The sequence below is a fragment of the Primulina eburnea genome, chromosome 11 (assembly GCF_022965805.1).
Source record: "Primulina eburnea isolate SZY01 chromosome 11, ASM2296580v1, whole genome shotgun sequence".
NCBI lineage: Eukaryota > Viridiplantae > Streptophyta > Magnoliopsida > Lamiales > Gesneriaceae > Primulina > Primulina eburnea.
Window position 1 is genome coordinate 39,375,846 of NC_133111.1, and position 26,727 is coordinate 39,402,572.

General features: G+C 34.7%; 4 protein-coding genes across 9 annotated transcripts; all 4 read right to left on the reverse strand.

Moving 5' to 3' along the window:
- Window positions 1-3,057: 3,057 nt before the first annotated feature.
- LOC140804873 (bZIP transcription factor 27-like) lies at window positions 3,058-4,840 on the reverse strand. Its single transcript, XM_073161030.1, has 2 exons — window positions 4,012-4,840; window positions 3,058-3,587 (listed from the first exon to the last, which is right to left on the reverse strand). Exons 1-2 carry the CDS (start codon window positions 4,588-4,590, stop codon window positions 3,423-3,425), a joined length of 744 nt encoding a protein of 247 aa, XP_073017131.1. The 5' UTR covers window positions 4,591-4,840; the 3' UTR covers window positions 3,058-3,422.
- A 3,610-nt stretch (window positions 4,841-8,450) lies between these two features.
- LOC140805951 (la-related protein 1C-like) lies at window positions 8,451-12,804 on the reverse strand. Of its 3 annotated transcripts, XR_012112398.1 has the most exons (7): window positions 12,324-12,802; window positions 11,602-12,151; window positions 11,382-11,529; window positions 11,192-11,282; window positions 9,872-9,943; window positions 9,090-9,402; window positions 8,451-8,990 (listed from the first exon to the last, which is right to left on the reverse strand). XR_012112398.1 is itself a non-coding variant. In XM_073162336.1 (6 exons), exons 1-6 carry the CDS (start codon window positions 12,567-12,569, stop codon window positions 9,274-9,276), a joined length of 1,233 nt encoding a protein of 410 aa, XP_073018437.1. In that variant the 5' UTR covers window positions 12,570-12,804; the 3' UTR covers window positions 8,451-9,273. The 3 variants fall into 3 exon arrangements, 2 of the variants coding, with proteins under 2 accessions (XP_073018437.1, XP_073018436.1); XM_073162336.1 differs by having other exon boundaries at window positions 8,451-9,402; window positions 11,602-12,148; window positions 12,324-12,804; XM_073162335.1 differs by having other exon boundaries at window positions 8,451-9,402.
- Window positions 12,805-17,531: 4,727 nt separating this feature from the next.
- On the reverse strand, window positions 17,532-20,315 carry LOC140804783 (F-box protein At4g35930-like). 3 transcript variants are annotated; one of them, XM_073160912.1, is made up of 5 exons: window positions 20,186-20,315; window positions 19,423-19,866; window positions 18,495-18,569; window positions 18,293-18,402; window positions 17,532-18,173 (listed from the first exon to the last, which is right to left on the reverse strand). In XM_073160912.1, the coding sequence occupies exons 2-5, from the start codon at window positions 19,813-19,815 to the stop codon at window positions 17,912-17,914; spliced, it is 840 nt and encodes a 279-aa protein (XP_073017013.1). In that variant the 5' UTR covers window positions 19,816-19,866; window positions 20,186-20,315; the 3' UTR covers window positions 17,532-17,911. The 3 variants fall into 3 exon arrangements, with proteins under 3 accessions (XP_073017013.1, XP_073017014.1, XP_073017012.1); XM_073160913.1 differs by having other exon boundaries at window positions 19,423-19,862; window positions 20,186-20,309; XM_073160911.1 differs by having other exon boundaries at window positions 17,533-18,173; window positions 19,423-19,871; window positions 20,186-20,308.
- Window positions 20,316-22,945: 2,630 nt separating this feature from the next.
- On the reverse strand, window positions 22,946-25,926 carry LOC140805954 (rac-like GTP-binding protein RHO1). 2 transcript variants are annotated; one of them, XM_073162340.1, is made up of 8 exons: window positions 25,796-25,926; window positions 25,355-25,630; window positions 24,920-25,007; window positions 24,671-24,780; window positions 24,493-24,556; window positions 23,540-23,604; window positions 23,347-23,412; window positions 22,946-23,243 (listed from the first exon to the last, which is right to left on the reverse strand). In XM_073162340.1, the coding sequence occupies exons 2-8, from the start codon at window positions 25,451-25,453 to the stop codon at window positions 23,142-23,144; spliced, it is 594 nt and encodes a 197-aa protein (XP_073018441.1). In that variant the 5' UTR covers window positions 25,454-25,630; window positions 25,796-25,926; the 3' UTR covers window positions 22,946-23,141. The 2 variants fall into 2 exon arrangements, with proteins under 2 accessions (XP_073018441.1, XP_073018442.1); XM_073162341.1 differs by having other exon boundaries at window positions 25,801-25,844.
- Window positions 25,927-26,727: the final 801 nt, after the last annotated feature.

The window sequence follows — 26,727 nt, forward strand, 5'->3', positions numbered from 1 at the left end:
AAGCTAGCCACATTGTACACGAATGAGATCGTACGATTGCATGGAGTTCCAGCTAGCATACTGTCAGACAGAGATCCTAGATTTACATCTCGATTTTGGAAGAGCTTTCAACAAGCTATAGGGACTAAGGTTACTCTTAGCACGACCTACCATCCACAGACTGATGGCCAAACTGAGAGGACAATACAAACTCTAGAAGATATGCTGAGAGCATGTGCCTTGGACTTCAGTGGTAACTGGAGCGAACATCTGCCCTTAATCGAGTTCGCATACAATAATAGTTACCACAGCAGCATTGGAATGGCACCATACGAAGCTCTGTATGGACGAAAATGTCGATCACCACTATATTGGGATGAAGTAGGAGAAAAAGCCATCGTTGGACCTGAACTGATCCAAGAAACAGTGGATAAAGTTGCTATGATCAAAGAGCGACTAAAAGCTGCACAAGATCGACAGAAAAGTTGGGCTGACTTGAAAAGAAGACCTGTTGAATTCGAAGTTGGAGAGAAGGCATATGTGAAAGTGTCACCCATGAAGGGTGTAATCCGATTCAATAAGGCTGGGAAATTGAATCCTAGATACGTCAGACCATTTGAAATTCTTGAGAAAGTGGGAACGCTTGCTTATAGATTAGCACTCCCACCCGACATGTCAATAATTCACAATGTATTCCACGTCTCACAGCTGAGGAGATATATTCCTGATCCAAGTCACATTCTGGAAGCTGGACCACTTCTGGTTGGGAGCAATCTAAATGAAGAACTGAAGTATGAAGAAATCCCGATTCGAATTGTGGATTTCAAAGACCAAGTACTGAGACGACGAACTATTCCATATGTCAAAGTACAATGGTCCAACCACACCGAAAGAGAAGCCACTTGGGAGTTGGAAGAAAAGATGCGAGCACAATATCCTTATCTCTTTGAAAATCATGTTTAGCCAAGTTTCGAGGGCGAAACTTCTTATAAGGAGGGAGGGATGTGAGAACCTGAAATTCCACCAGTAGCAGTAGATAGCATAATATCAGCAGCAACTCATGTTTTCAGAAGATGGCATTTCCCAGCAGACCAGAATCCAGCAGACCAGAATCCAGCAGATCAAAATCCAGCAGACCGAATCCAGCAGCAGAAGAGGGAATTCCAGCAGACAGTTACTGATTCAGCTATTGAGTTGTAACTGAAGCATTTAACTCGAAATAAAGACTGTTAATGGCAGATTATGACCATTTATTTGGGAGACTAACAGTCAGAATCTTGCCTATAATTAACACTCTCAAATCTCTGAATTGGTGTTACACAAATCTGAGATTATCATTTGAATTTCGAACTAAAGGAGGGTGCTTATTTTCGAGCAGTAGAAACCAGTGGCAAGAACGAGCATATTCCAGACTTCTACCGAAACCTTTTTGCAAATTACGGTAAGTGGGCTTATGTATAAATATCTTGAAAACTGTTTGATGATTTCTATTTTAAAGCAAAGTATGTTCTCGAATCCTGTTACCTGATTTCGAAGCACTGAAACTTAGTGAACTAATAGTAGGAATATATATTCTGAACATTACTGAATCCTGATTACTGATTACTGGCCTCACCCCTTAGAGGAGAGAACATATAGGGGACTGATATCAGTTTAGCCATGAAATTCACGAATGTGCTCAGTGCTTACTTGTTAAACTTCTGATTACCGATTACTGAATACTGATTTCTGATTACTGATTTCTGAATACTGATTTCCGTTATGAAAATAAGAATTCTGTATATTTCGAATTACTGTTTCTGTATGAAAATGATTTCGAAAACTGGGAGTTATTCCCGCCCCTGCTTACTGAGTGACAATCATATCACTCACCCACCAAACCCATCTCAGATAAGAGTACTGAAGAAATGTTAGAAGAGGAAGAGCAGATCCAGTTCTGGGGCTGGTGAAGAAGACTGTTGTTCTTAGTTTATGTTTATGTTTTCCGCTGCATCTGTCAAGAAGTTATTATATTTGGTTTTACATTTCCGCTGTAAAACATTTATCTTTGAGTTTGTATCAGACAATGATTATTATGAAAAGACTGGTTTCTGAATTTTGTACTTCTGAGGCTTGTTGTTTTCGAATGTAAATTTGAGAGCAACGTCGGTGTCAACCAACCCCCGTCCCGGGACGTGACAAGTTCGGTTGAGAAATCAATCGAAAATAACTTTCTACGAACTTTAGGACACCATAAATATTAAATAACATGAGTGCCACAAGCTCATCAAATGAACTATAATTTTTTTTTTTTTGAATCAGAATTTTTAAATGTGAAATAACTTCTATGTTTTACACAATTGTGTTAAGAAAATTCAAGACAATTTAATCTCATCATCGATACCAATAAACGTATTTGCAGCTTCGTGCTCAAGTGTAGCATCAGTCGGCCTTCTCAACATGCAGTCGGTTAATTAGATATCATAGATACGATCTTTGTTCGGATTCACTTGTCATTCATCTATTACTACAAGATTGATTTAACACTAAAAAAAAATATGCGACAATCACTATCAATTAATTTGCAAACCAACACCATGAAGTAGAAGAAAAATATTCTATAATATTTTTTTATGAATTATGATGAAAATTGATATGTGATTTTTTTAGGTAAAAATTGAAATATTATTCTAATTTGAAATGTCAAATTTACTATATTAAATTATATAATATAATAATGTTCTGGTTTGACTTAACTGATACAATCAATTTAACTGTAATTTTGAAATGGACATTTTCCATGGACAGTCCGGTCAAAAAACGATTTCGACGCCTAAGCGCCTGTCCTTTGATTTTGTCCAGGTCCGAGCCGATTTAGACTTCCAGTTCGAATTGATTCCAAGGCTTTCCATTGGAACCGGAACCGAACCGGTTTTCAACTGGTTCCGTGCAGTTCCTAGAACTCAGGCACCAGAACCGGAGAACGTACGTAATGTAATGAAGATGGGGAGGAATAAGTAGATGAATATCAGAAACTAGATTTTGCATTGATGGAGAAGAGACAAAGGTTGTTCCAATCCCTACACTGACATTGTACAATTATATTCCTTAGCCAATGAAATAAAGTTCCCCTCCCCCACCTGCCCTCTGCAGCCAATAAAGCAACAAAATAAGTAGAAAACAAAAGCAAGATGAAAAAAAAAGAGGGGGGAGGGGGGAGGGGGGGGGCGACCCCCACCAAACCCTACATCATCCTGCTTCCTTGGACTAACAAAAAGAAAGAAAAAGCACTAAACTTTCAAATGGGCATAAGCCCTTTTTGTTAATAAACCCATACAGTCAAATTGCACAAATACAGTAGGTGAAATGAGGTTTCATTTCTCAAAATGGAGCAGTTGACGCCCTGTAGAGGGATTTCTTTTTGGAATGTCCGTGATACTCCGCGGCTTCATACCACTGCGAGATCAGCAGCTCAGAAACGGAATTAGACATATAATATGTATACTGCAAAAAGGGAATGAGGAAATATATATATCTAGACATGATTTAACCTGTTGCTGCTGTTTCTTGAGCCTAGCATTTTCTTCCATTAAATGGGCCACTTCTAGTTCCAACTCATTTGTATAAGCCTGTACGTTTTCATCAAAAAGGGGTGCAAGAACTTAGGTGGCATGAATTATCAAGATTTCCCACTTTAAACTTACTATTTTAAACACATGAGCTTGGCTCTTTCCCTTTATGCAGAGGACTAGCTAGTTTTGGTAAGTTTGTAACAAAAGACTTTCTTCGTGCATCTGTGTCTTCACTTAATCAAGACTTGGAACTTACTCAAAAGGGAGAAATATTTTACTGAGTTGGACGACCAAAAGTAACAACGATATATACTAGTTCAAAAGTTGGAAGTATTTTACATCCTTCCCACGTGTAGCGAGGAGACCAGATATCAAAGTCTGGAAACAAGAATCTAAATCCAGCTAATTTAATTTCCAGATCAGAAACTGAGTTCGGATATTTACCACTTTAATGCTTGGAAGATGACTCAGAAAGAAAGACACTTTCCTGTTTTCTAGCCCTTGAACGAGCAGCAGACTCACGGTTCTTGATCATACGTTTGTGGCGCCGGTCGCTGGAGTTCCTTTCCGATTCCGGGAACCTCTTCTTCCCCACACCGGCGGCACTGTGGTAATCAGCTGGAACCAGATCATCAAACTGCGAGTTGGGAAGAGCGGCGTGTGAAATAATTGGCTGATCGGCAAGTGAGTTCCTAGTCTGATCACGACCGGAGCTCAAGGTGGTGAGCACAGCAGGAATTGGAAGCTGCGGCGGCGGAGGGGCGGTAGGCCGCATATCACTAGAAAAAAAGTCAAGAAGAACCATCCCACGTGAAGAAGGGTGGTGGTACTGAAGAGAAGAAAGACCGATATCCTTCCACATATCCTCCATGTTCTTCTGCAACCTCAAGCTACAGCTGCTAGGAGCTTCATTATCAAGAATGGCGGCAAACGTGGAGTTAGGAGACGAAAAAGGGTTTTGATTCGAAGGAGTGGATGTCCACATTTGTAGAGGCAGTCTAAATGGGATTTTGGGAGGCTGCTTGGGGTATTTTAGGATGGAAACATCCTCAAATCTCATTGGATTATGCAGACAGATTTAGGGGTTAGGACAGGACACGGGCGATTAATGGTGAATTGTCATGTCCGAACGAAGTGTGTCAAAACAGACAGTACGACAATGGGAGTTTTCTTTTCTCGCCATCAAAAGCTCTGCTGACTAGTACTCCATTTCAGTGGACGAAGGTGGCAAGGTACCAGCACTCTCCAATCACATGAAATATTACACATTACTGCCAAAGATTTATTGACTCAAATAGTCATAATTATTATTATTATTATTTTCTTTAATCGGTTATTGGGTGGCTTAAAGGGTCTGCCAACAATCTTTTTACTAATGTAAATTTAAAAAAACAACCACCCAAATTTGGCTTATATCGATTTTTAGTTATGTAAATAGTTAGAATTTGGTAATGCTGGAATTAATGATTGGTATCGTAATTACTAATATTATAGAAATCAGGTTATCAGGTTAAGACATGATCTAAAATCAAAATAAAACAATTTAGAGGACCATTTTTATATTTTTTTTTCTTGACTAGTTTTATAATGATTGGATTAATTGCATATGTTTACGGCAAATTTACCAGGGTATATAACTTTAGTTAATGTTTTCTTGACCTCCCTTGCTTTTCTTTTCTTCTTTTATCTGTGATGATGATGTTAAATAATCATTAATTTTATTTAAATATGACTATATATATATATATATATATATATATATATATATATATATATATATATATATATATATATATGTATTGAAGAAACGAAAAAACTTACGTAAAGTTTGCCCAAATAAGTTATTTTCATAAGCTATCACCTGTGATAACAAGAAATCGTAGTATTGTCTCTATATGGCAAGTTTACGCTCTGTCCTGTTTCTTTGTCACATACATGAGAATTCGAGTATCAATGAACGTTCGAAAATCTCTTAAACGTAGGATGAAAATCAACAAGGTGGGGGAAACTTGGAGCTGGACGAATTTCAAACATGAAAAACTTCCTTCTTTATGTTTCTTTTTATGGTATTATTGACCACACAGATAAATTCTGCGAGAAATTCTTCGATTATCCAGACAAATCGGTACTCATCAAGCTTTTTAGATATTGGCTTCGAGCACCTAATCGAAAGCCAACGCGGCATCATTATCGGGCAAGGAAGACTGTAGACTCATCATATGTTAATATTATGGTTTTCCGAAAAGGAGTAGGAGAAGACATTCTTGGGATCGTCCTCTTTATCTCGTTAGACTTAGTGGTTATAGAAAGTCCATTGAAGATCGTGGTTTGATCGTTGCATTCTGTATAAGCTATTTCATGCTCCTAGTCCTGGCTAAATACTTGGATTCTCCAACACCAAATCATCGATCTGCTTCGTGGGAAATATTTGTTGGCGGTTGTTTGCCTTGTTGTATCTTAATTTCTTGTTTCAGTGGACATACAAAAGCATGTGTAAATTTGTACATTATCAGTACATAACTCATTGTTCAAACAAATATTTGGAATTACTAGAAATCCTCCTTATCAGGCTGGTTAAAAATATATATATATATATGTTGCAGAACTTGATATTAATTATCCTTTCTTTTTAAAACTTAAATTGTTTCATTTTTGTTTCTAAATCTTCCAGAATTCAATCATTTTTGAAAAGTTAGGTGGTACCCCCGATCATGGACGACCCGAAGTATTAAGTAGATATATAGTCCAAATCAGAGCTAATATGCCGGGTATTATCCTCATCAACCGGGCATTTATCCTCTTCCTGGGCAGTCGAGATCCCGGGCTCTCATGTAAGTGTCCGAGAACTTCCACCCAGGCTATCTCGAGAATTAGACCACACTCGACTATGATTGATATGAGATGTCTAATCTATCAGAGCAACATGGCTTTGGCGTGTCATATAAGTCATCGGAAAGTATGGGTAATCGACTTGCCATATTTAGTAAGTATGCACTGAAACAAGGTACCTACCACCTTTTCTCTCATATAAATAGCAGATATATTTCTCATTTACAGATTCTGAAAAAAACTTTGAACTCTCAAGCACACATATATTCTCACATATATAGCTTGTGTTCTTTGTCTTCAACCTGCTGACTTTAGCATCAGAGTGGTCATACCGGACACCCCTCCGACGCTCATTCACGAGTTCCTTTCTTGTTTGTAGGTATCATCGAAGTCATTATTCTTACTCCAATTTCCTAAACACTAAATTATCATCATTATCCGGTGGATTGCCACGTATATCACACCCGATTCACCCAGATATTATCATTTGGGTAAATATTGTTCTATGTACCAATCATGTGAACAACTATTCATATTTGAAGATGTCTCCATATTTAGTTATTTTGTTGAAGTGCAAAAATGATACGTCGCGATTATTTGTCTCACATGAACAAGTTCATATCTATTTTTAGGCAGTTCCATATTCAGAAGTAGTATTCACGGAAACATGGTAATTAAGGACATCAGCAGCATCATCTTTTCTTAACTCAAAATAGCAAGGGCAATATAGGTATTTCTCCAGCTACACAGCACAAGACCAAAAGAAAATTCATCCATCCACGTTGATAGAACATGCCACCCACTCAACTCATTCACCTCTCTAGTCTAGCACAATTCTTAAATCTAGAAAACAAGAAAGACTTGATTTCAAGCCAACCACCAAAATGGGTTTCATGACTGGAACGGAAAAGGCGTCTGGTCTCGAATCGTCGTGAAAAAACTTTTCCGACGCTCATCATCTGCCCATCATCATGAACACGAAAGCGATTCTAGTATTCTGGTTGTGCACAACAACGATGGAAGATTCAGCAATGATTTAAACAGCAGTGCATATGAAGAGACTATGGGTACAGAGTTCTTGTCAAGAGAGGATATGGCTGCCATTACAATCCAAACATGCTTCAGGAGCCATCTTGTATATACTACTAATCCTCTTTCTTACTTACTTGCAACACACACACACATATAAACTAGAAATTTTACGAAAAAAGACAATTTTTTTTAGTATAATATTGACATGAGTTCAAATATTACTAATATGATGCAAATCACTGCTGATATGACGTTGAATATTGTTCATATGTTTGGTGACATAGCAAGAATGAAACTATTTTTTTTATCATAAGTGCAAACGATGCAAAGTTATTGCTAGTACCTATTTTTTAAAAATCAGACAATCAAATTTGTATTTGGGTCGAATTCATGGACAAAAATTGCTCTTTACCCTATACAACTAGTATGATAGCATAACGCATGTGTGTACACAATTGTACAGGCAAGAAAGGCATTCAGAGCGCTAAAAAGCCTGGTGAAGTTGCAAGCACTAGTTCGCGGGGTAATCGTCCGAAGGCAATCACGCATAGCCCTGCAATGCATGCACGCACTTGCCCGGCTGCACCTCACTATTCAAGCTCAAAAGCTTCTGCTAAACAACTAATCCAAGATGAGCCTCAATGGATGGTATATTTTTTATTTCTAGCTAATTCCATGTAAAGTGTTGTATGATTATCTCAAGGAAACGATGCATGAATAAATGTTGTAAGATATTGTGATAAATATTTTTACAGATGGATTTGTTTACATACTTGGGAAAAAAAGTTTAATTGAGCCGGAATTTGTTTCATTATTAAAACATTTTTTTTTACTGTGCCTTTCTTTCCTTAACTGTTCTAAGGATGTAAATGAATTAAATCGAATAGAATAGTTATTTACTAATATTAGATTTCGAGCTCCAATTTTGAAGGTCCAAAAATTGTCTACTTGCACCTGATGTTTGGCTTCAGTCAAATCTTGGGTTCGAAATGGATTTTTTGGGCCAAGTTTTAATTATCAAATTTTATCGCGCAAACTATGTTATAAAATAAAACAATGTTGGAGCAACGTTTGAATTTGAGTTTGGTACGATAAATTCAAATACAAATACGCTTATACGAAGGTAAAATATTGTCTATACTTATTGCTACTGTCGGACACTAGGAACACTATAGTATCTATCATCTATCAACCAAAAACCAGAAAAACACAAACATATTAATATCCAACATTTCAATTTAACATGTTTCTGGAAAACAAAATAGAAAGCAACTTTAAAAAAAAAATAGTTCAAGACACCGGACAAAGAAAGAAATGGATATCACGAATCCAACTAAATTCTCAATTGCTTGCCAGAAAGACCCAGCGGTAGCTCATCATCTCATTCATATTAGTCGCCACGACACACGACCGACACCGAACTGTATGCATGAAATATAGAGAAGCAGCAGGCGGAAGTAATCCAAAATCTTCCGACAGCGGCTAAAGAAAGGTAGAACGGAACACCTTCGGACAAACCAAACGCGAACCAGGAGAAACCCGAAAGAAGAGTCTTCTTAACCATGACTTTTTTCAGTTTTTACTTATTGACTACTTAACCTGTTCAGCAAGAGAAGCCTCACGCAGATATCATTCTATGGTAAATCAGTGTCAAAAATTCACTAACACCTGTAGGAAAAAAACAATTTCCTGACTAACCTCGTAAACCTTCTCTATCCAAAAATCCATGATTGGGGGAATAAAAAGTAGAAAACAAAAAAGCAGTGCCGATGTGCCAATGTTAGCCGTTGATGCCTTCGCCACACAAGCTCGGTAAGCAGTCTAAATAACAGAGTTGTTCATAATTCAAAGTCCCGGCCCGTGATGATAGTATCGCTAGAAACTACGTGGCTGTTTTTTCAAGTATATCCAGACTAGAATTATTGAGCGAGTGAGAACTCGATCCTGTATGATACAGAATGGGTGGCATTACCCATTTCTTCCAATTACCCTTCCTCCTCACTTTTTCTCCCTGCAAGAGTCAGAAACAGAAAAAAAAAATAGCCTAGATGAGTCCAGCAATACCAATTAAATTGCATGTCGTGGGATGAAATGTCTATTAAACAGCCAAAGGATAACAAGTATATGGACATATAGAACAAGTCGCTGGTAAGAATGAGAAAGCTGAAAGGAGGATATATTAGCAGAATACAGAAAAAATATCGCCTAGATGAGTCATAGTCCAGCAATGTCATCTAAAGTGCACGTTGTGGGATGAAATGTCTATTTAATAGCCAAAGGATAACAGGCATGCAGATATATAGAACAACTCGCTAGGTGAGAATGAGAAAGCTGAAAGGAGGATATATTAACAGAATTTTCTCAATAGTTTATCACACACATACTATTCTTTTTTCAGTAAAATTCTGCACTACGCTGATAGTAAGAGATTTAGTGTACGAAAAGTGGTATCATGAAGACCAAACACACATATCATTCACCTGTATTTCCACCACATTCGAAGCTCGTAAAGCATCCAGTATAAGTTGAACATTGTCTGCCAGCTCCCTAATCTGAAAAATTGTAGCTAAGTCTGAAACTCATCTTACTAGATGGCAAATCATTTAAAATGTTCGATATGATCAGCCATATATTACCCAGCTGCCTCTGACTGTCACTATGATAAGAGTTAAATGGAAGCACTAATAAAATAATGCAGTCGATTTGGTGTTTCAAATCATGGCAGTCAAGATTTTCAGCCAGAGATAATTTTGATATGATCAGGCATCTCTGAATTCACTCCAAAGATAACTTACAAAAATAACTAACCAGTCCAAGCAAGTTAATTCTTAAAATACTATCATTGTTACCTGATAAAGAGTGTAACATGATTCTAATGTGCGTTCTTGGTAATACAAATTTACCATTAACATATCAATATAAATACTTTGATAAATCTTAAAAAAAATGTATTACGGTTGGAAATCGATAGTCATTTTACTTCATCCAAGAATGATGTCAGAAACCAAAACATTTCCAAATTTTCTAATCTGTTTCAGTTGAGATGAGTAAGATCCTCAAGTTTTCAAACTGGTCATGATGGTTCCTCAAGACATAAGGTTTTCGATTTAACAATTATAATAAGAAGTATGATGATTGGAGTACATTATACCCAGCAGACCGCAGCATTTTCCATTTACCAGTTAACAATTTTTTCATTTGTGTTCCATACCTTCAGGTTACCCATATATTGTCTGGTGTTTAAGCATTTGATAGTACTATTACAGATGTGATATGCTAAATTCTTTTTAACTTCTTTTACAATCTCATGTGCTTTCTATTTTACTTATAACCTCAGGGCTCAGGCAGAAGCTCAACATGGAATATCATCACAACAATACCACCTTTGTCCATACCCATTTTGAGGCGAACTTAAATAAGACAAGGCAAATCCTAAATGTAGTGCTCCCACCAAAATGATAGAAGTGTTTAGCCTACATGTGCCCAAGCTATCCAATCAAATTGCCCAATACCTTAGACTACTTACTAAAAGGAGATTGTCAAATGTCGCAATTATTTTTGAAAAAACCCACTAAAGAACTAGTTGTTTCCTCATTCAATTATCTTACTTTTTATTCTATATTGGTCACTAAATTCCAGTAAAGAATCAAGCTTTTGATCTTTTCAACTTCTAATCCAAAGCCTCAAATTTTTTCTTTTATGTACCAACAATCAAAAAAGAAATGCAAGTCTATTTTTAGATTATATGGATAAACAAATAAGCAATAGCAGAATTTTCTTCATTAATTTGACCAGCTTACTTTCTTAAAGTTTGCTATTAGGTTAATGGGAACCCATCCATCCACATCCATTTTCTGGCGCAAAAATGTGTCCTTCACCAAATTTTCATCACTGCAAGATATATGTGAAAATAAAGAAGTGAATACCATGTACAAATAGACAGCAAAGAGTGGATGTATCATTAAGTACGCATAACAAAAAACAGAATACCTAAAATAATAATCTATCTGGCTCACAATTTTGGAAGGTAAGTGAGGATCGGGTATGTGATAAAACATTGGTGCAAATGGAACCATAGGCATGTGCCCGAGTGAACCTGGGTGGGGTCCAGGAGCATAATACATAAAAGATGGCATATCTGCAATTGAATCAAAATATCAGCACACAAGAAAATATATAGAAGCGAGAATCTAAAAGAATCAAGCCTCACCATTGTAGAACACTGGAGGACCATAGGGCCGCACAGCCACAGGGGGCGGTGGAGGAGATATAATAGGAGCATTTGAAATTGGACCGCGTATGAAAGGCCTAGAGGCGACTCTCTGCTGGGGTGCTCTGCTGCCAAAAGATCGATGGTTATTGCTCCAATCCTGCTTCCCACGTTCCTGGTCTCGTTTGCTACCATGGTTATGATTAAAAGAACCATTCCCTTGAAGTTGTGGTCCACTGTTATTCCTTCTAAAAGGACCACGCGGCTGGTGTGGCTCGTTCCCACTGTAAGATCCACCTCTCTGTGCAACATCCCTATGTGTGTTGCCCCTAGGAGATACCCCCGCAGAGCTGCTGGATTTCACTGGATTAAACAGAGATGCTTCGACTACAGAACTGTGTGAATTAGGTGCTTGAGAATCGCTGTCATTAGCTGTTACGTTGCTGCTGTGTCTTAAGCTGCCACCACCTCTCTCAATAGAGGTCTGGTGGCTAGGAGATTCATGGTTCGAAGAGTCTTCTAGTGAAGACGAAGAACCAACAGACATCTTCTATTATTGACAAAAAGAAAACTTCTTAAGCATTCTAACTCTGTAATCATTGAGTTCATAATAACACTAGAAGCATATAATACCCAAGCAGCTAAGAACATCAGAACAAATAGATTAAAAATGGCTTAAACACATAGTAACAAGGGAAACAACAATGACAGAAATAATAAACCTTAGACGGAGTAAGTGATCCATGAGAGAATTCTTTAAGAGAATCGGTTGAAGAATCCGCACGAGCTGATTTGGAGAGAGCGGGCCAAGATTCTGCCCCCATCACCACACCAACATCCGGAGCGACACCATTAGCGGGCTTGTTCCAAACCCGATTCTTGGTTACACCATCATCCTCACTTACTTCATAAACGAAAATATCAGAAGCTATAAATCGCTCCCGCTCAGAATTAGAAGCAGTCGCCATTAAAAAGAACTAGGTTTATTCTTTATCGGAAATGTCAGACAACAATCACAACACCCAGAACGCAATCGCCGAATACAAAGAAACAAACGATTGATCGAATCGATTAGATAAAACCCAAAAAATTTCCCACAATCAAAGTCTTCCTCTCGTCTCTGCGAATATATACAGCGAAGCGATGAATCTGTTCCTTATGTTACAAGTCTGCGAAGATACGTATTTGACAGACATCGACTGTAAAGATAAGAGGTAAATCAGATTTCCTTCTTTTTATCTATAATAATAATAATATAATATATTATCATCGTATTTTACAACTCAGTAAAAATCTAAAAACCAGATTTTTTCAAAAAAAAAATCTAGAATATATTTTTATCTAAAAATACTGTTTGTTTGTTCACTTTTTCAAAATCTTCGAGTATTTTATTTTAAAATCTTGCATATATTTTACTCTTATTATAATTTATATTTATTTCAGATATTTTTATAATATTCACCACATTTTAAATTAACAATCCTTAATCGAGTAGGTATCTTGTGAGAAAATCTCACGAATCTTTATCTGTGAGACGGGTCAACCCTACCGATATTCATAATAAAAAATAATAATCTTAGCATAAAAAGTAATATTTTTTCATGGATGACTCAAATATGATATATCCCTCACAAAATACGACCTTTGAGACCGTATCACACGAATTTTTGCATCCTTAATACTACATTATTAATATAAATTTAAATATATAGATAAGGATTGAAAATAAATTTGAGAATAAGAACATTAGGAGTTTATCCATCAATTTTAAATTATATTTCTTATCGTGATTTTTATTTAATTACAAAGGAACTTTTTGTAAATTGACCTAAAATGATTGAAGTCAATTATAACAATACTTTAAAGTCGTTATTACTAGTTTCAAATAATCTTATAAAACAAAATCCTAAAAAGCTTTACGTTTTGACAAAAACTTGTGTGAAACGGTCTCATCATTCACGGATCGTATTTAATGAGACAGATATTTTATTTAGGTTATCCATGAAAAAATATTACTTTTTATGCTAAGAGTATTATTTTTTATGTGGATATCGGTAGGGAGATTCGTGAGATCGTCTCACAAGAGACCTACTCTTATATTTTATTTCTATACCCAATAAATTATGAATTTGATTGATTCAATTTCAAAAAAAAAAATATTAAAGAAAGTAATCTACAAACATGCACAATAATGTGTAGAGTTAAGCCTGCATGGTTCTAAGTGTATCGGGACGAGAAACTTCCTAGAAAGTACATCAAATTGTTGACACTACATTTCAATGATTTGGTCGGATGGGTGAGTTACAGAATAAAGAAAATGTTCTCGGATGGAGATAGCGTTAACAATAAATAGTAATATTGATCTCTAAGATACAGTTTGATACATAAGATATGATAAGTAAGAGATATACAGTATAATAAATATAATGATAAGATAATATGTTGAATGTTTTGTATGATTTTAACAAGAGTGATTAAATTTATATATTGACATGTAATGACAAAAGGCAAAAACTTGTATGAGACGGTCTCACGGGTCATATTTGTGAGACGGATCTTTTATTTGGGTCATCCATGAAAAAGTATTACTTTTTATGCTAAGAATATTACTTTTTATTGTGAATATGGGTAGGGTTGACCCGTCTCACGGATTGAGATCCGTGAGACGGTCTCACATAAGACCTACTCATGACAAAATTAACCCTATCACAAAAACTTATATTTCATTGTTATCAAGATCTTGTAATTGCATATCTCAATTCTTAAATTACGTTATAATATATATATATATATATATATATATATATATATATATATATATATATATATATATGGTCCTAAAGAATAATTTTCGTTTCTTTTGTCATATTTTGAAAATTATTTAAACAATTTCTTTTCTTTTTTCAAAGGTGATCATCGGTCAAATTGGATTTTTGTCTTTTTCTTTATTTTTTTATAATATTTTTCATATCGAAGGAGCCTAATAACTATTTTTGTGTATATATATATGTATCTATATATTTGTATATATGTGTGTATTTAATAAACATTTAACATTAACTTAAATGCATTTAAATAAATAAGGGTAATTAAGTAATTTGTAGTATATTTTATCATTAAATTAAAATTATCACACCTCTTACTAAGGATGTTTTATCCTTCTAAAAATGTATTTATCAATGGCCCATGATATTATAATGGGCTTTTTAAAAACGTACCAAACGTGGGATAAGACAGATTATTTATCAATCTCATCCTTATCCCGTGTACCAAATAGTACCTAGATGATATGAAACAACATCAACAATAAGACATTTTTATTTTCTTTTTCTGACTCATGGACTTAACATTCTGATTCACGCAACACTTTACTTAAATTCGTGTATTTCACAGTGAAACGAAGGTTCTGGCCCTAAAATTAAAATTGTTGGGCCCAAAGAAATAGGAACGGTCAAGGCAAAAATAAATAATAATAAAAATAAAAAACCAACAATGGGTGGCTGGCCCATCAGGGCAAAAGTGGCTACTTTAGTCAACCAGCCACTAATTCACGCACAATGAACAACGTAGGAAAACATGAGTGAGTCTCATGTGAGACCGTCTCACGGGTCATAATTTATGAGACGGGTCAATCCTACCCATATTCACATTAAAAAGTAATACTTTTAGCATAAAAAGTAATACTTTTACATGGGTGACCCAAATAAGAGATCCGTCTCACAGATACGACCCGTGAGACCGTCTCACACAAGTTTTTGCCGAAAAACATAGGGAGACGAGTTATTAAACAAAAAGGGAGGAAGAAACAGAGGAGAACTCGATCAATCGTAAATTTAAGCAAATTTTTTATATTTTTTTTCCCGATCTCAGTTTCTAATCTAGATTTCTAGATTCCAGTGTTTATTTGTTTCTTTTAAGTTTGTAAAAATGTTGATTTTCATTCTTAATGGGATAACAATTTGTTCATACCATTCTAAGAATTCCTTTTGTTTTTCCAAGTTTTTCTAGCAAATTTGTTTGTTTTATTTTCACTAAATCGAGGACAATATAACTTGCATTCAAATCGGGATTCAATATCATTTAGAAGTTAGACTTGCATTTCGTTTCGTTTTATTTCACTTTTTATACATGTTTTATGTCTTACACGGCCGCAGAAAAATTCAGAAAAAACATAGGTTTTATGCAACATATAAATATATCATATAAATGCTTGTCATTGATCAAATTTTCGATGGAGTTTTGTTGGTAAGATTGAGCGTTTTTCGTCTGGTTTTATCACCGGATAACATTTTAATGGTCGAGAGGTTGGCTTCGAGTTGATAATGTCCTCACATATCAACACGAGGATTTACATTGTGTTTATGTTCTAACTCACACGCTCATTCATACCAAAATCGTTTCACTCACACGCTTCATAGAAAAACTTCTTAAAGTTCACACATTTCATAATTGTTTCAGGTCAAACACGCTTAATTTAGAGTTCCCAAGTTATGGGCTTCCGAAATAAAATACACATTGTTGTTATGAATATTACATATCAAATCTTTTGAGTTTTCTCTATTTTGGTGTGGGATCTAGAGTAGTTCATTCATATTTAATTCGTCTAAAAGCTGTGTCAAGAGTCACGGTTTATACATGCTACATCTTAATACCGACAATCATTCCCCATCACCATCAGTCCCGAGACTCACATACCCAACAGTAAGAATATAAATGAACTAAGTCGATCAAAATGCTCAAGCTCGACTCATTTAATAAATATATAGAGCTCAAGCTCAATCCGAGCTTTAACCATAAAATTCGAGCCCAACTCGTTTTGAAAATACTAAACTCGTGAATAGCTCGAGCTTGATTTGTTAATAGCTCGTTTATCATGTTTAACTCGAATTCGGATCTTTAAGCAAGTTTGTCAAGCATACAGTTGAGTTCAAGTTTGACTTTAATTCAAGCACGTTAAAGATATGATCAAGTTGAAGCATATAATATAATGTATCTTTATTAACTAATTCTAAACTAAGACATAAAATAGTAAATACATTCACAAATATCCAAAACGACAAACTTAACAATTAAAAAACATAAACTTAATAAATCATTGAACGTTCCAAAATACATCTAGGGATATAAATTAATTATACTGTATTTAAAATATTAAATTCTAAAATGTCTTTGTTGTAGCAAATTTATCAATTTCAAATAGTTTGCTGTAAATGGTTCTTAAATCATTTTATAATTTATTTGATTAATGATAAGTCTAATTTTATTATTCTACAATTATGAAATTATATTAGTATTCTATAAATTATCTTGATTATATATAATTATTTAATTAATTTTTCAAGACATGTCAATGCGGCATTATCATTATTACACTACTTTTTAAAAGAAGTTTCGACATAATATATACAAATTTATTCAAATTTGCAATCGACTTGATAGTACAAATTCATATTATTTTAATAATTCGGTCCTTTTAAATGAATTAATGGGTACGTTTTATTTAAGTTCTACTTATTTATCATGCTAATTTTTTATAATATTTTGGTGTCATATTTTATAAATTTACTCAACGTACATGTCTTCTTTATGTAAATTTGGGTGAAAAATATAAGTTAGTTCATTTCTATCATGTTATTCTATTTATTATATTTTAAAGATAATTTAATATTATGATCTGTAAATTAAATTCAAAAATTCAATTGAAGCTAAGTAATGTAATTTATTTTTCGTTCAACAAAATCTTATGTTCAAATAATCAAATCCTTCCAAATACGAGCTATGTCTACGAACATGTTCGTGAATACTAAACGAGCCAAACTCACACTCACGCACACGACCCATATAAACAAGCCAAGCTCCAAACTCGCGACTGGATATCTTTAAACTCAACTTTGACTCTATAAAAAAAAACAAACGATCTCAAATAAATTTTTTTATCGAACTCACCTCGCTTAGTTCATTTACTTTCATACCAACCAACCTTCGTCTGCTTGTACATACATTCAATTGTGCACTACTTAAATAGTTGAAAATCCAAAATAAATTATCAAAAACTAAAACCCAAAAACACTGTACATATTACTAATACTTATGTATTACATTACTCACTTCGAGAACAACCAAAGACTACTTATCAGTCTAATCCTAACAGAATCTTTAGGCCCCAAAATTCACAAGCACCTAAATTGACTGCAAAAATTTAGCCAGGACTGCTCCAAATATCCAGAAACTATACCAAAAGGAAGCATGCCAATGTTCTTGCTATACAAAAATGGAACAAAAGATATTACAAAAAAAACCATAGCAAAAATCAAAGAAGATTGTTTTGTGCAACGGCTTGACACAGTTCATCCTCATAAAAGAGGGCTCTATTAGAAGCCAAGGATTTGCAGACAGGTTTCGGCAAAAGTGACGGCACCAAGCATTTTGAAGAAAATGAGGATCCTTGGAAGAGAACAGCAGCAATTTGGCGCATCTCCGTGCATTTTAGACGAGAAGGGGGACGAGGACCGTGCTTAGGTGCCTTGGGTGTGCGAGGGCTGCCAATCCACATTCCTTTTCCACCTCCCTTGCTGCAAATGGTTCCAATATGTTACAACCTTTTGATATTTAGAGTAGACTTCTTAAAGGGAATCAAAACACTGCCCGTTTACCATGACTGATTAAATAAAAAGAAAAAAGAAACACTAACCTCACAAAGGGCCAATGATCAGTCGGTAGTGGAGTCGTTATTTTTAGCACCTCTTGCCTTGCTCTATCTGGAGTGGTGTAATTAAAGTGGAATTGCCTCGCTATAACGACCTGGACCAGTCAAATCATTAAATAGATGGCGTCGTGTTACTTTAAATATACAGTGGCAGATAAATAACAAAGTGTTATGGAACAGAACTTACCGCCTTCCTAATTTTTTCAGAGACATGGAAAACTGCCCTGAGTTGATCATGGTGGAGGTTGCAAAGTATTTTGACCTTCATGATATAATATATTAGTTAAATATAACTCCTTGGAAATTAAGAAACAAATGTCAGAAACAATAAAATTACAACATGTATCCAAATGTATGAGAGTAAAGATATCAATTTGCTTCGACGTGTCTTTAGTGAGAAGAGTTTCAGTATTGCAGTGTTCTTTTACTTTGTAATTTCAGATTTTTGATAGAGTCAACAAACACTATTGGTGATAAGAAAACGTTCTGGAGCAGAGAAAGGAGATTCCAAATATGTCTTGTTAAACAAATACATAAATTCCTCTGAGGTCAGGGTAACAGGCAATATATGTTTTTATTAACCCGCCAATCAGAACATGATATTCAGAACTCATAAGTATTTATTAGTTGTGATCAATGAAATATTAACACATTTGGAGGTACATTTGCAAGTCTGTTTAAGAAAATATGTACATCAGAATTTAGGGTCGTAAAAGCAATCACAAAAAAATAGCATGTAATACAAAATAATATTTTTCTCAAAGTGCAGCATTCTATAAAATAGAGCCAACAGAATCAGCAAGTTCGCAACTTTTGCCTTGTAAGTGGAAATACATGACAAGCAACAATGGTCCAAGATATCTGCGTGCAAGGGTGAAGAAATTGGCAACTACTTTAGCAGCAAATAAATAGAAAAAACCCCTTTTGTCCTTCATAAGAACATGAGAAGACTCGTGTTTCAATGACCAATGTTCAAACAAAAACAATGAGTCTAACTGTCACTACAACATATAGACCAGTCAGAATCAGCCAGAACAGTGAAACCTACAATGTTGAATATTTGCACAATGCGCACAAATAGCATTGTTAAGCTAAAGGGTGAAGTTATACGATACCAGTAAATCGATTGGAAGAGACTCCAGCCTTGACTCAAAAACACGTTCTTCAGAACAAGGTGTCTTTGGAGTTCGCTGTAAATTATTCTGATTAAGCACATCACTATGCCCATTTCCAGGAGCGAACTCGAACCTCTCGGGTGACAAAATTTCAGGGCTTTTATCAATGTCCTTATTTAGAAAAATATCAGCATCATAACTTCCAGTATGCTTGGAATCTACAATCCCGACTCTTTTCTTCCCAAGGTCCATACACGACTTAGAAGCTGATGCCTTGCTATTTCTAAGCTGGGCAAGAGCCCCAGGCTTCAAATACTTATTGTTTGAATTTTTCGACTTTCTTTTGTGTCTCCCACTTCTGGACTGCCTTTCATTTGGCGACACCTTCCCCATTGTCTGAATCTCTTACTTCTCAAGAGGAAACGTGATAACTCTCAAATCTGTCTTACCTTTCAACGAACAACCATTTGCAAACCAAAGTCAGCATCACTTAAATAACCGATCAAAAAGCAAATTCTGAGACCCACCCATTTCAGCTAATCATTTTCTTCATCAAATTAGACATTAATCAGCAGAAAAAAAAAACTATACATCCTATAAATTCATCTCCACATTACAAACACAAACAAATCAGACAACAACATCACGTAATAATCACCAAAACCCTGAATATCTAAAAACACAACAAAGGCCAATCAAACAAACTCTATCACGCAACAACAACAAAAAAAAACAAGAAAAATTGAGATTTCAGTTAACAAACCTTCGCTAATCCTTCCGAAAACAAAGCCATAAGCGTAAACCAAAGAAAAATCAATAATAAAATGAATATTTAAGGAGGAGAGTGGAGGGAAATGAGAGAAACGTAAGCAGGTAGGGTTTTGTCTCCCGTTTTTGAGGGGAAATTTTGAAATTTATCTATGCCCGCCATTTTTTTGAGGAACAGTTACCCAAATCGAGGCAATAACTACATTACAAGACACGTGTCATATTTGTATTGGTGGGTGTCTGTGTGGGGCTCCTCTGCTATTTATTTAGTATTATTCTATTTCCGGAAATTACGGAGGCCAAAATCTATTTAATATCAATCATAATTTATTTTCGTTTGTAACATAAATACGTGGCCGTTGTTATTTTAACCAGGATGAAAATTGAAAAAGATGTGTGGTAATTTAATTTTCATGAAAAGTTAATCAAAATGTGGAGATGGTTAAATGAGATTTAGGAATTTAATTTTGATATGATGAATATCCATATTCTACTGTACACACTTATGTGATTATTGACGATGTGTGACTCACTTATCACATCTAATAGATGAATATCACATCGTCGGTGCTCACATAATATGCATAATAGATGTATAACATATTAAAACTATATATATTGTTCGTAAAATGTGCCCATTTTGTGTTCGTCGTCGATGTGCCAATCACTTGGTGGACGGACGCGATGAAGCACGTCAAAATTATATGATAACTCACCTAAGTGTGGACATAAAGATATACACTAATACACGGTTGTTGGACAATATATCAAAATCGTATATATTACTATCTTAAGTCTTATTATCTTTCTATTTAATTAAGAGTGAGTCTAATGTGAGACCGTCTCACGGGTCATAATCCGTGAGACGGGTCAACCCTACCCATATTCACAACAAGAAGTAATACTCTTAGCATAAAAAGTAATACTTTTCATGGGTGACCCAAATAAGAGATCCGTCTCACAAATATGACCCGTGAGACCGTCTCACACAAGTTTTTGCCTTTAATTAAAGATGAGACTATCATACCGATTAACTTCTAATTAATTTGATGAATTCTTATTTAAAATTACAATTATATCTCAATATATAATTTATTGGTGATTTTTTTCCTAAATAATATTTCTTTTTAAATCTTTAATCTTATCTTTATCAATTTTTGTAAAAATAAAAATAAAAATAAAAATCAATTATATCTTTAGCTATAAAATTTAAATTTTTCGATAGTCTATCACTCCTAATTAAAAATATGTAAAACCATTAATATGAAAATAACATAAATATCATGTAAATAAATAGTTCGGCTGTATAAGGTTGCGCGCAAAAGGACACTAATATATATATATGGAAATATACTTGCAATTTCACCGTGGCTTCACCATCAATTTAGAGTAGATATTTTTTGAGACGGTCTCACGAATTTGTATCTGTGAGACGGTTAAACACATCGATATTCACAATAAAAAGTAATACTCTTAGCATAAAAAGTAATAATTTTTCATGGACTCTAAGATAGAGTGAGACTCATGTATCCTAATTTGTGAAACGAGTCAACCTTACTCATATTCATAATAAAAAGTAATACTCTTAGCATAAAAAATAATATTTTTTCATGGATGACCCAAATAAGATATCCGTCTCACAAACACGACCCGTGAAACCGTCTCACACAAGTTTTTGCCAATAAGATATCTGTCTCACAAAATACGACTCGTGATATCGTCTCACACAAGTTTTTGCCATAAATTTATCTACGAGTGTCTAATTTAATAATATAGAAGGGATAGATGGAGGAGATGAATTAATTTTTTTTTTCTCGGATTTTGAAGGAGTTAAAGTTTATTTTCCCCTAAAAAAGCTGGAAGAAGTAAAAGGTTGGATGAATTAATTTGAACATGTAAAAGAAGTTGGAAATATAGTGGAAATGTATTTATTAGGAAGAGCACTGAATAACTGATGGGAGATTTGTGGGCCTAATAATTTAGCACAACAATTATAAACTTATTGTTTATGCAATTTTAAAATTTTAAGTCACGTGAATGTGATTATATAATTTTTTGTGCAGCAAAAAACATTGATGAGTACAAAAACTTAATATCTAATAACGAGTTCGATATATCGTAGACTGAGTAGAAACATTCAATTGTGAAGAGGAGAATAATTTATATTTTCAACACGAAGATCTTTACATAATTAATCATTATGAAATTACGGGATTTCTAAAAATCCTTATGAGTTAATAGTTCCTCGCAATTTCAAATATTGAGCACACGCACCACACCTCAAGCCTTCATTTAGTCAAAAAAATATAAAAAAAAATTGAAAAGTAAGGATCAAATATGTAAAGGGCACATACAAGGGACCACGTGTTTGGGAATTAGGTATAATCATCCTGAACATTTAATCAAATATTATTTTGACATCTTAGAAACCGACGAAATTGTGACGAAATAAATATCCTTGTTTGTTTTGTTTTGTTTTTTTAAATTACAAAATAAATTATTGTGATCCACCAAGAATCTTATCCGGCCAAACTTTGTTCTGTTTTTCAAGAAAAGAAACATGTTGGCCAATGAATGTATAAAGAAAGTATTGTAGCCCGGCATCTTAGTTAGTACCTAGGAAATATTTATAGTGTCAGATAATACTGAGTGGATAGCATGTCAAGCACTGATTAAGTGGTCAGCATGATCATACTGAAAACTACAACACACAAATTTTCAATGAATAAAAGGTGGACTAAACCGAAGAAGGACGAATGCAAAAACAATTAATATTAACCACCAACTTAATTTTTTTATGACTTAACAATTTGGGATTGATATGAATTGCTAGAACTGGGAGCAAGCGGAGGAAGGCAACGGTTCCTCCTTTGACGGAGGAAAAAGCAAATGAAGTTGATGGAGGAGAAACAATTGGCGGGCTATTGTCCTTATTGTGTACCTAATGCTGATCACAATATAGAACAGGCCTTTTGAGCCTTACTCTTCTTTTTCTTTTGCTTGGGTGGCTGGAGCACGACTTTGATAGCAGCATCGAAAACTGCTTTGACATTCTGATGGAAAAACATAATAGGATAAACGAGTGCTGCGTGTTCAAAGAGTGATGGTACCAGTAAAATAAAAATTGGAAAGTTGTGCATTGAATCTTGAGTATACCTGTTGTGTTTTTGAACTACATTCGATGTAAGCTGGAGAACCAATCATTTTTCTCAGCTCCTCCCCCTGCAAGTTTGAAATATGGCATTATAATGTTCAGAAATGGGAGGGAAGAAACATAATTTGAGTCTTTTTTGTTTCAAACAAATCAAGAAAGAAGATGGCAAAGAGAGCTACATAGGTATACTCTCACCTGTACTGTAGTGATGGGTACAGCGCCTGGATGATCAACGAAGAACTGCTTGTCATCTCGAAGATCTGAATCCGACAAAATTACTCAAGAATCAACAAATAAATATATTCATTTAAATTACAAGCAATTTCCATTTTGAACGAGTAAAACAATAGTGCCATCAGAGAATTCTACAATTGATCATCTTACAACGTAAATCATAAAACACCATTTGCATCTAGGTTAATCATCCTCAACCTTTTCAACTAGATGTGTAGAGACATGTAAAGATGAGAAAAACAATTCAATGAGAAAAAGAAGTCGAAGTAGTCTTTTGTAATTTCAACAACTAAACTATCAGCACAGATACTTCTTCTTAGTGTCCTAACTCCTACAGACTCATTCAGGCGAGAAATCGTAAACAAAACCAAAAGCATATGTAGAGATCATAGAAAGAGGTAACAAATAGGAACCCCAAGCACAAAATTGCCAAAAAACGATGAAGACAGCATCCTAGGCAGCACTGACAGACCTCCCATAATTCTAATCAAGCTGTTTTCTTCTATATTCAACTTAATCAGAGGGGAGAGTTTTTAAAAAAAAACTAAACACTACGGATATTTTGAAATTTTTAAAAGACCAAAAGGAGGCTAAAATTTGAACCTGTGACCAAAACTGAAACATAAAAAAAAAACAGTTACAGAAGTAATGAAAATGACAGAGCCGAACCACTTACCCGTTTTCAGTAAATTAATTTCCGATGAATATTACTTATCACAAATAAAAGTACTTACGAGAAATGCGAGATAACCTTTAGTCCTATAGCTAAAGCATCGCAGCAACAGATCTACAACTAATTACGCCTACAAATTATGTCTACAACAGCGTCTCTGTCCATTTTTATTCATTTATAATTATAAATGTTGTTATTGTCTGACTAAGGCAGAGAAGATAGATAAACCAAGAAACCTCACCTAGTTTTGTACCCACGAGAACGATAGGGACACCAGGCGCATAATGTTTCAATTCGGGAATCCACTGGAGAAAAATTAATGAATGATCTCAGCAAGCCAACAAAACTGAAGCACGTAAAAGTAAAAAGTAGAAAAGTAAGAGTAAAAGAAAGTCTTCTGAGAAAATTTGATCCATTACCTTCTTGGAAACATTTTCATAGCTGGCCTTGCTAATGAGAGAAAATGCTAAAATGAAAACATCAGCGCCACGGTAACTCAAAGGTCTTAATCTGTTATAGTCTTCCTGTCCTGTTTGATAATTGTAGGCTCATAAATTATAAAAGGGATACTCAAAGATGCACATATTTCTAAATCTACACATAACAAGGCCCGTATATAAGAAGATTTTGGAATAATAGTTCTCAAGAAAGATATATCTAGTAATTACCTGCAGTATCCCAGAGGCCTAGGTTAACGGTGCTTCCATTGACGACCACATTTGCACTGAAATTGTCGAATACCGTAGGCACATAATCCTGTTTGATTTAAATTTAAATAATAAAATAAACATGTTATGCAGGTCGCAAATCACACATAAAAAATGTTCTTTACCCTCTATCTGAAATAAACTATGTACGAAAACACCAACATTGAGCATTCAATCGAAACAGATCTGAGGTTCTTTTTTGAAGATTTGGCAAAGAAATTACACAACAAGATGCAACGCCACGAGTAAGCAGATATCTGTCCTTTCCATCAATAGACACAAGAAATGGCCATGCAGCTCATATTTTTCTCTTCCCATTTCACCGACTTCTCAAGATTTAACGAATGCACACAAACGCGCACACACATGAAAGTATCAAGAAAAAGATGTACATACCGTGGGGAAGGTATTACTGGTGTAGGAAATCAAGAGACAGGTCTTGCCAACGGCACCATCGCCCACCGTCACACACTTGATGAATCTCGAGGCACTCATTCTTCAGATGAAGAAAATCGCAACACTTTTTTTCACATACACCACACACACACACACTATCCACGTCTCAGATCTTCTCCGGAAGACCTGATGTAGCACACAATTATATATTTACGCCCAATCACACATAATAAAAGAACACAAAAATTCTCAAGCTCCTCCGTTAATCGAAAAAACCTGTCAATACACCGAGAAAACAGTCAAATCCAAACCCTAACCCTAAAATTGCAAGAATGCGAGGAAGAGAACATGGGGGATCAAGATCGAGAGAGAGAAAATGGTGGCTCAATGGAAGTGAGAGAATTGAAAATGGGGAGAGAAATCATTACGCAAAATGCCTACCTTACTTTGGCCGGGAAACGCTGCCATTGAGTCGTTCTCCATTTTTCTAATTTTAATTCTACAGTCTCTCTCCGATCCGATTTTCTAGCAGAGAAGAAATATATCATGGGGCCGCTGGACCTGGAATAAACGGGCCTGCAGATCGTTGGGTCTCTACAGGATAGGAGTCAAATAATTTTAGATTTATTTTTAGGTAAAAACTTGTGTGAGACGGTCTCACGGGTCATATTTGTGAGACGGATCTCTTATTTGGGTCATCAATGAAAAAGTATTATTTTTTATTCTAAAAATATTACTTTTTATTATGAATATGGGTAGGGTTGACCCGTCTCACAAATTAAGATTCGTGAGATGGTCTCACATGATACACACTCTTATTTTTAATTGGGGATGTGTTTTTTTATCATTGGATTTTAATTCGTAATTTGTCTCAAATATGAGATCTTGGTGAAATAAATTTGTTGAACTAGAATTAGGAAGTGGTTTAAATTTTTAAGTTAAATTTTGTTGGATCAAATTTTTTTCGTTTAACCAAAATTTATAGCTGATGGTAACGATCATCAGCTCAAAAATCACGTTTTGATTTATATCAAGCAGAAACAATTATTGTATCCAATAATCTTTCAAACACTAACCGCACTCATGACAACACCTAATATGATTTTTTGCACCCGTTGCATGCATATATGTGATATTTTTTGTGTTATTTTTAATTAATGTTTTTTTTATAAATTTTTATATAATGAATGATATAATATTTAAAAATTTAAAGTTTAAAAAAGATTAAAGAAAATATTTTAGTAGTTTTAAATTTTTTGGAAAGTAGATGTGATAGAGACAAAAGAATAAATAAATTTAATAAAATATATTTTATTGAAAAGAAAAACTAAGGAAAATCATACATCATTTTATCACCTACTTCTATAGAGTAT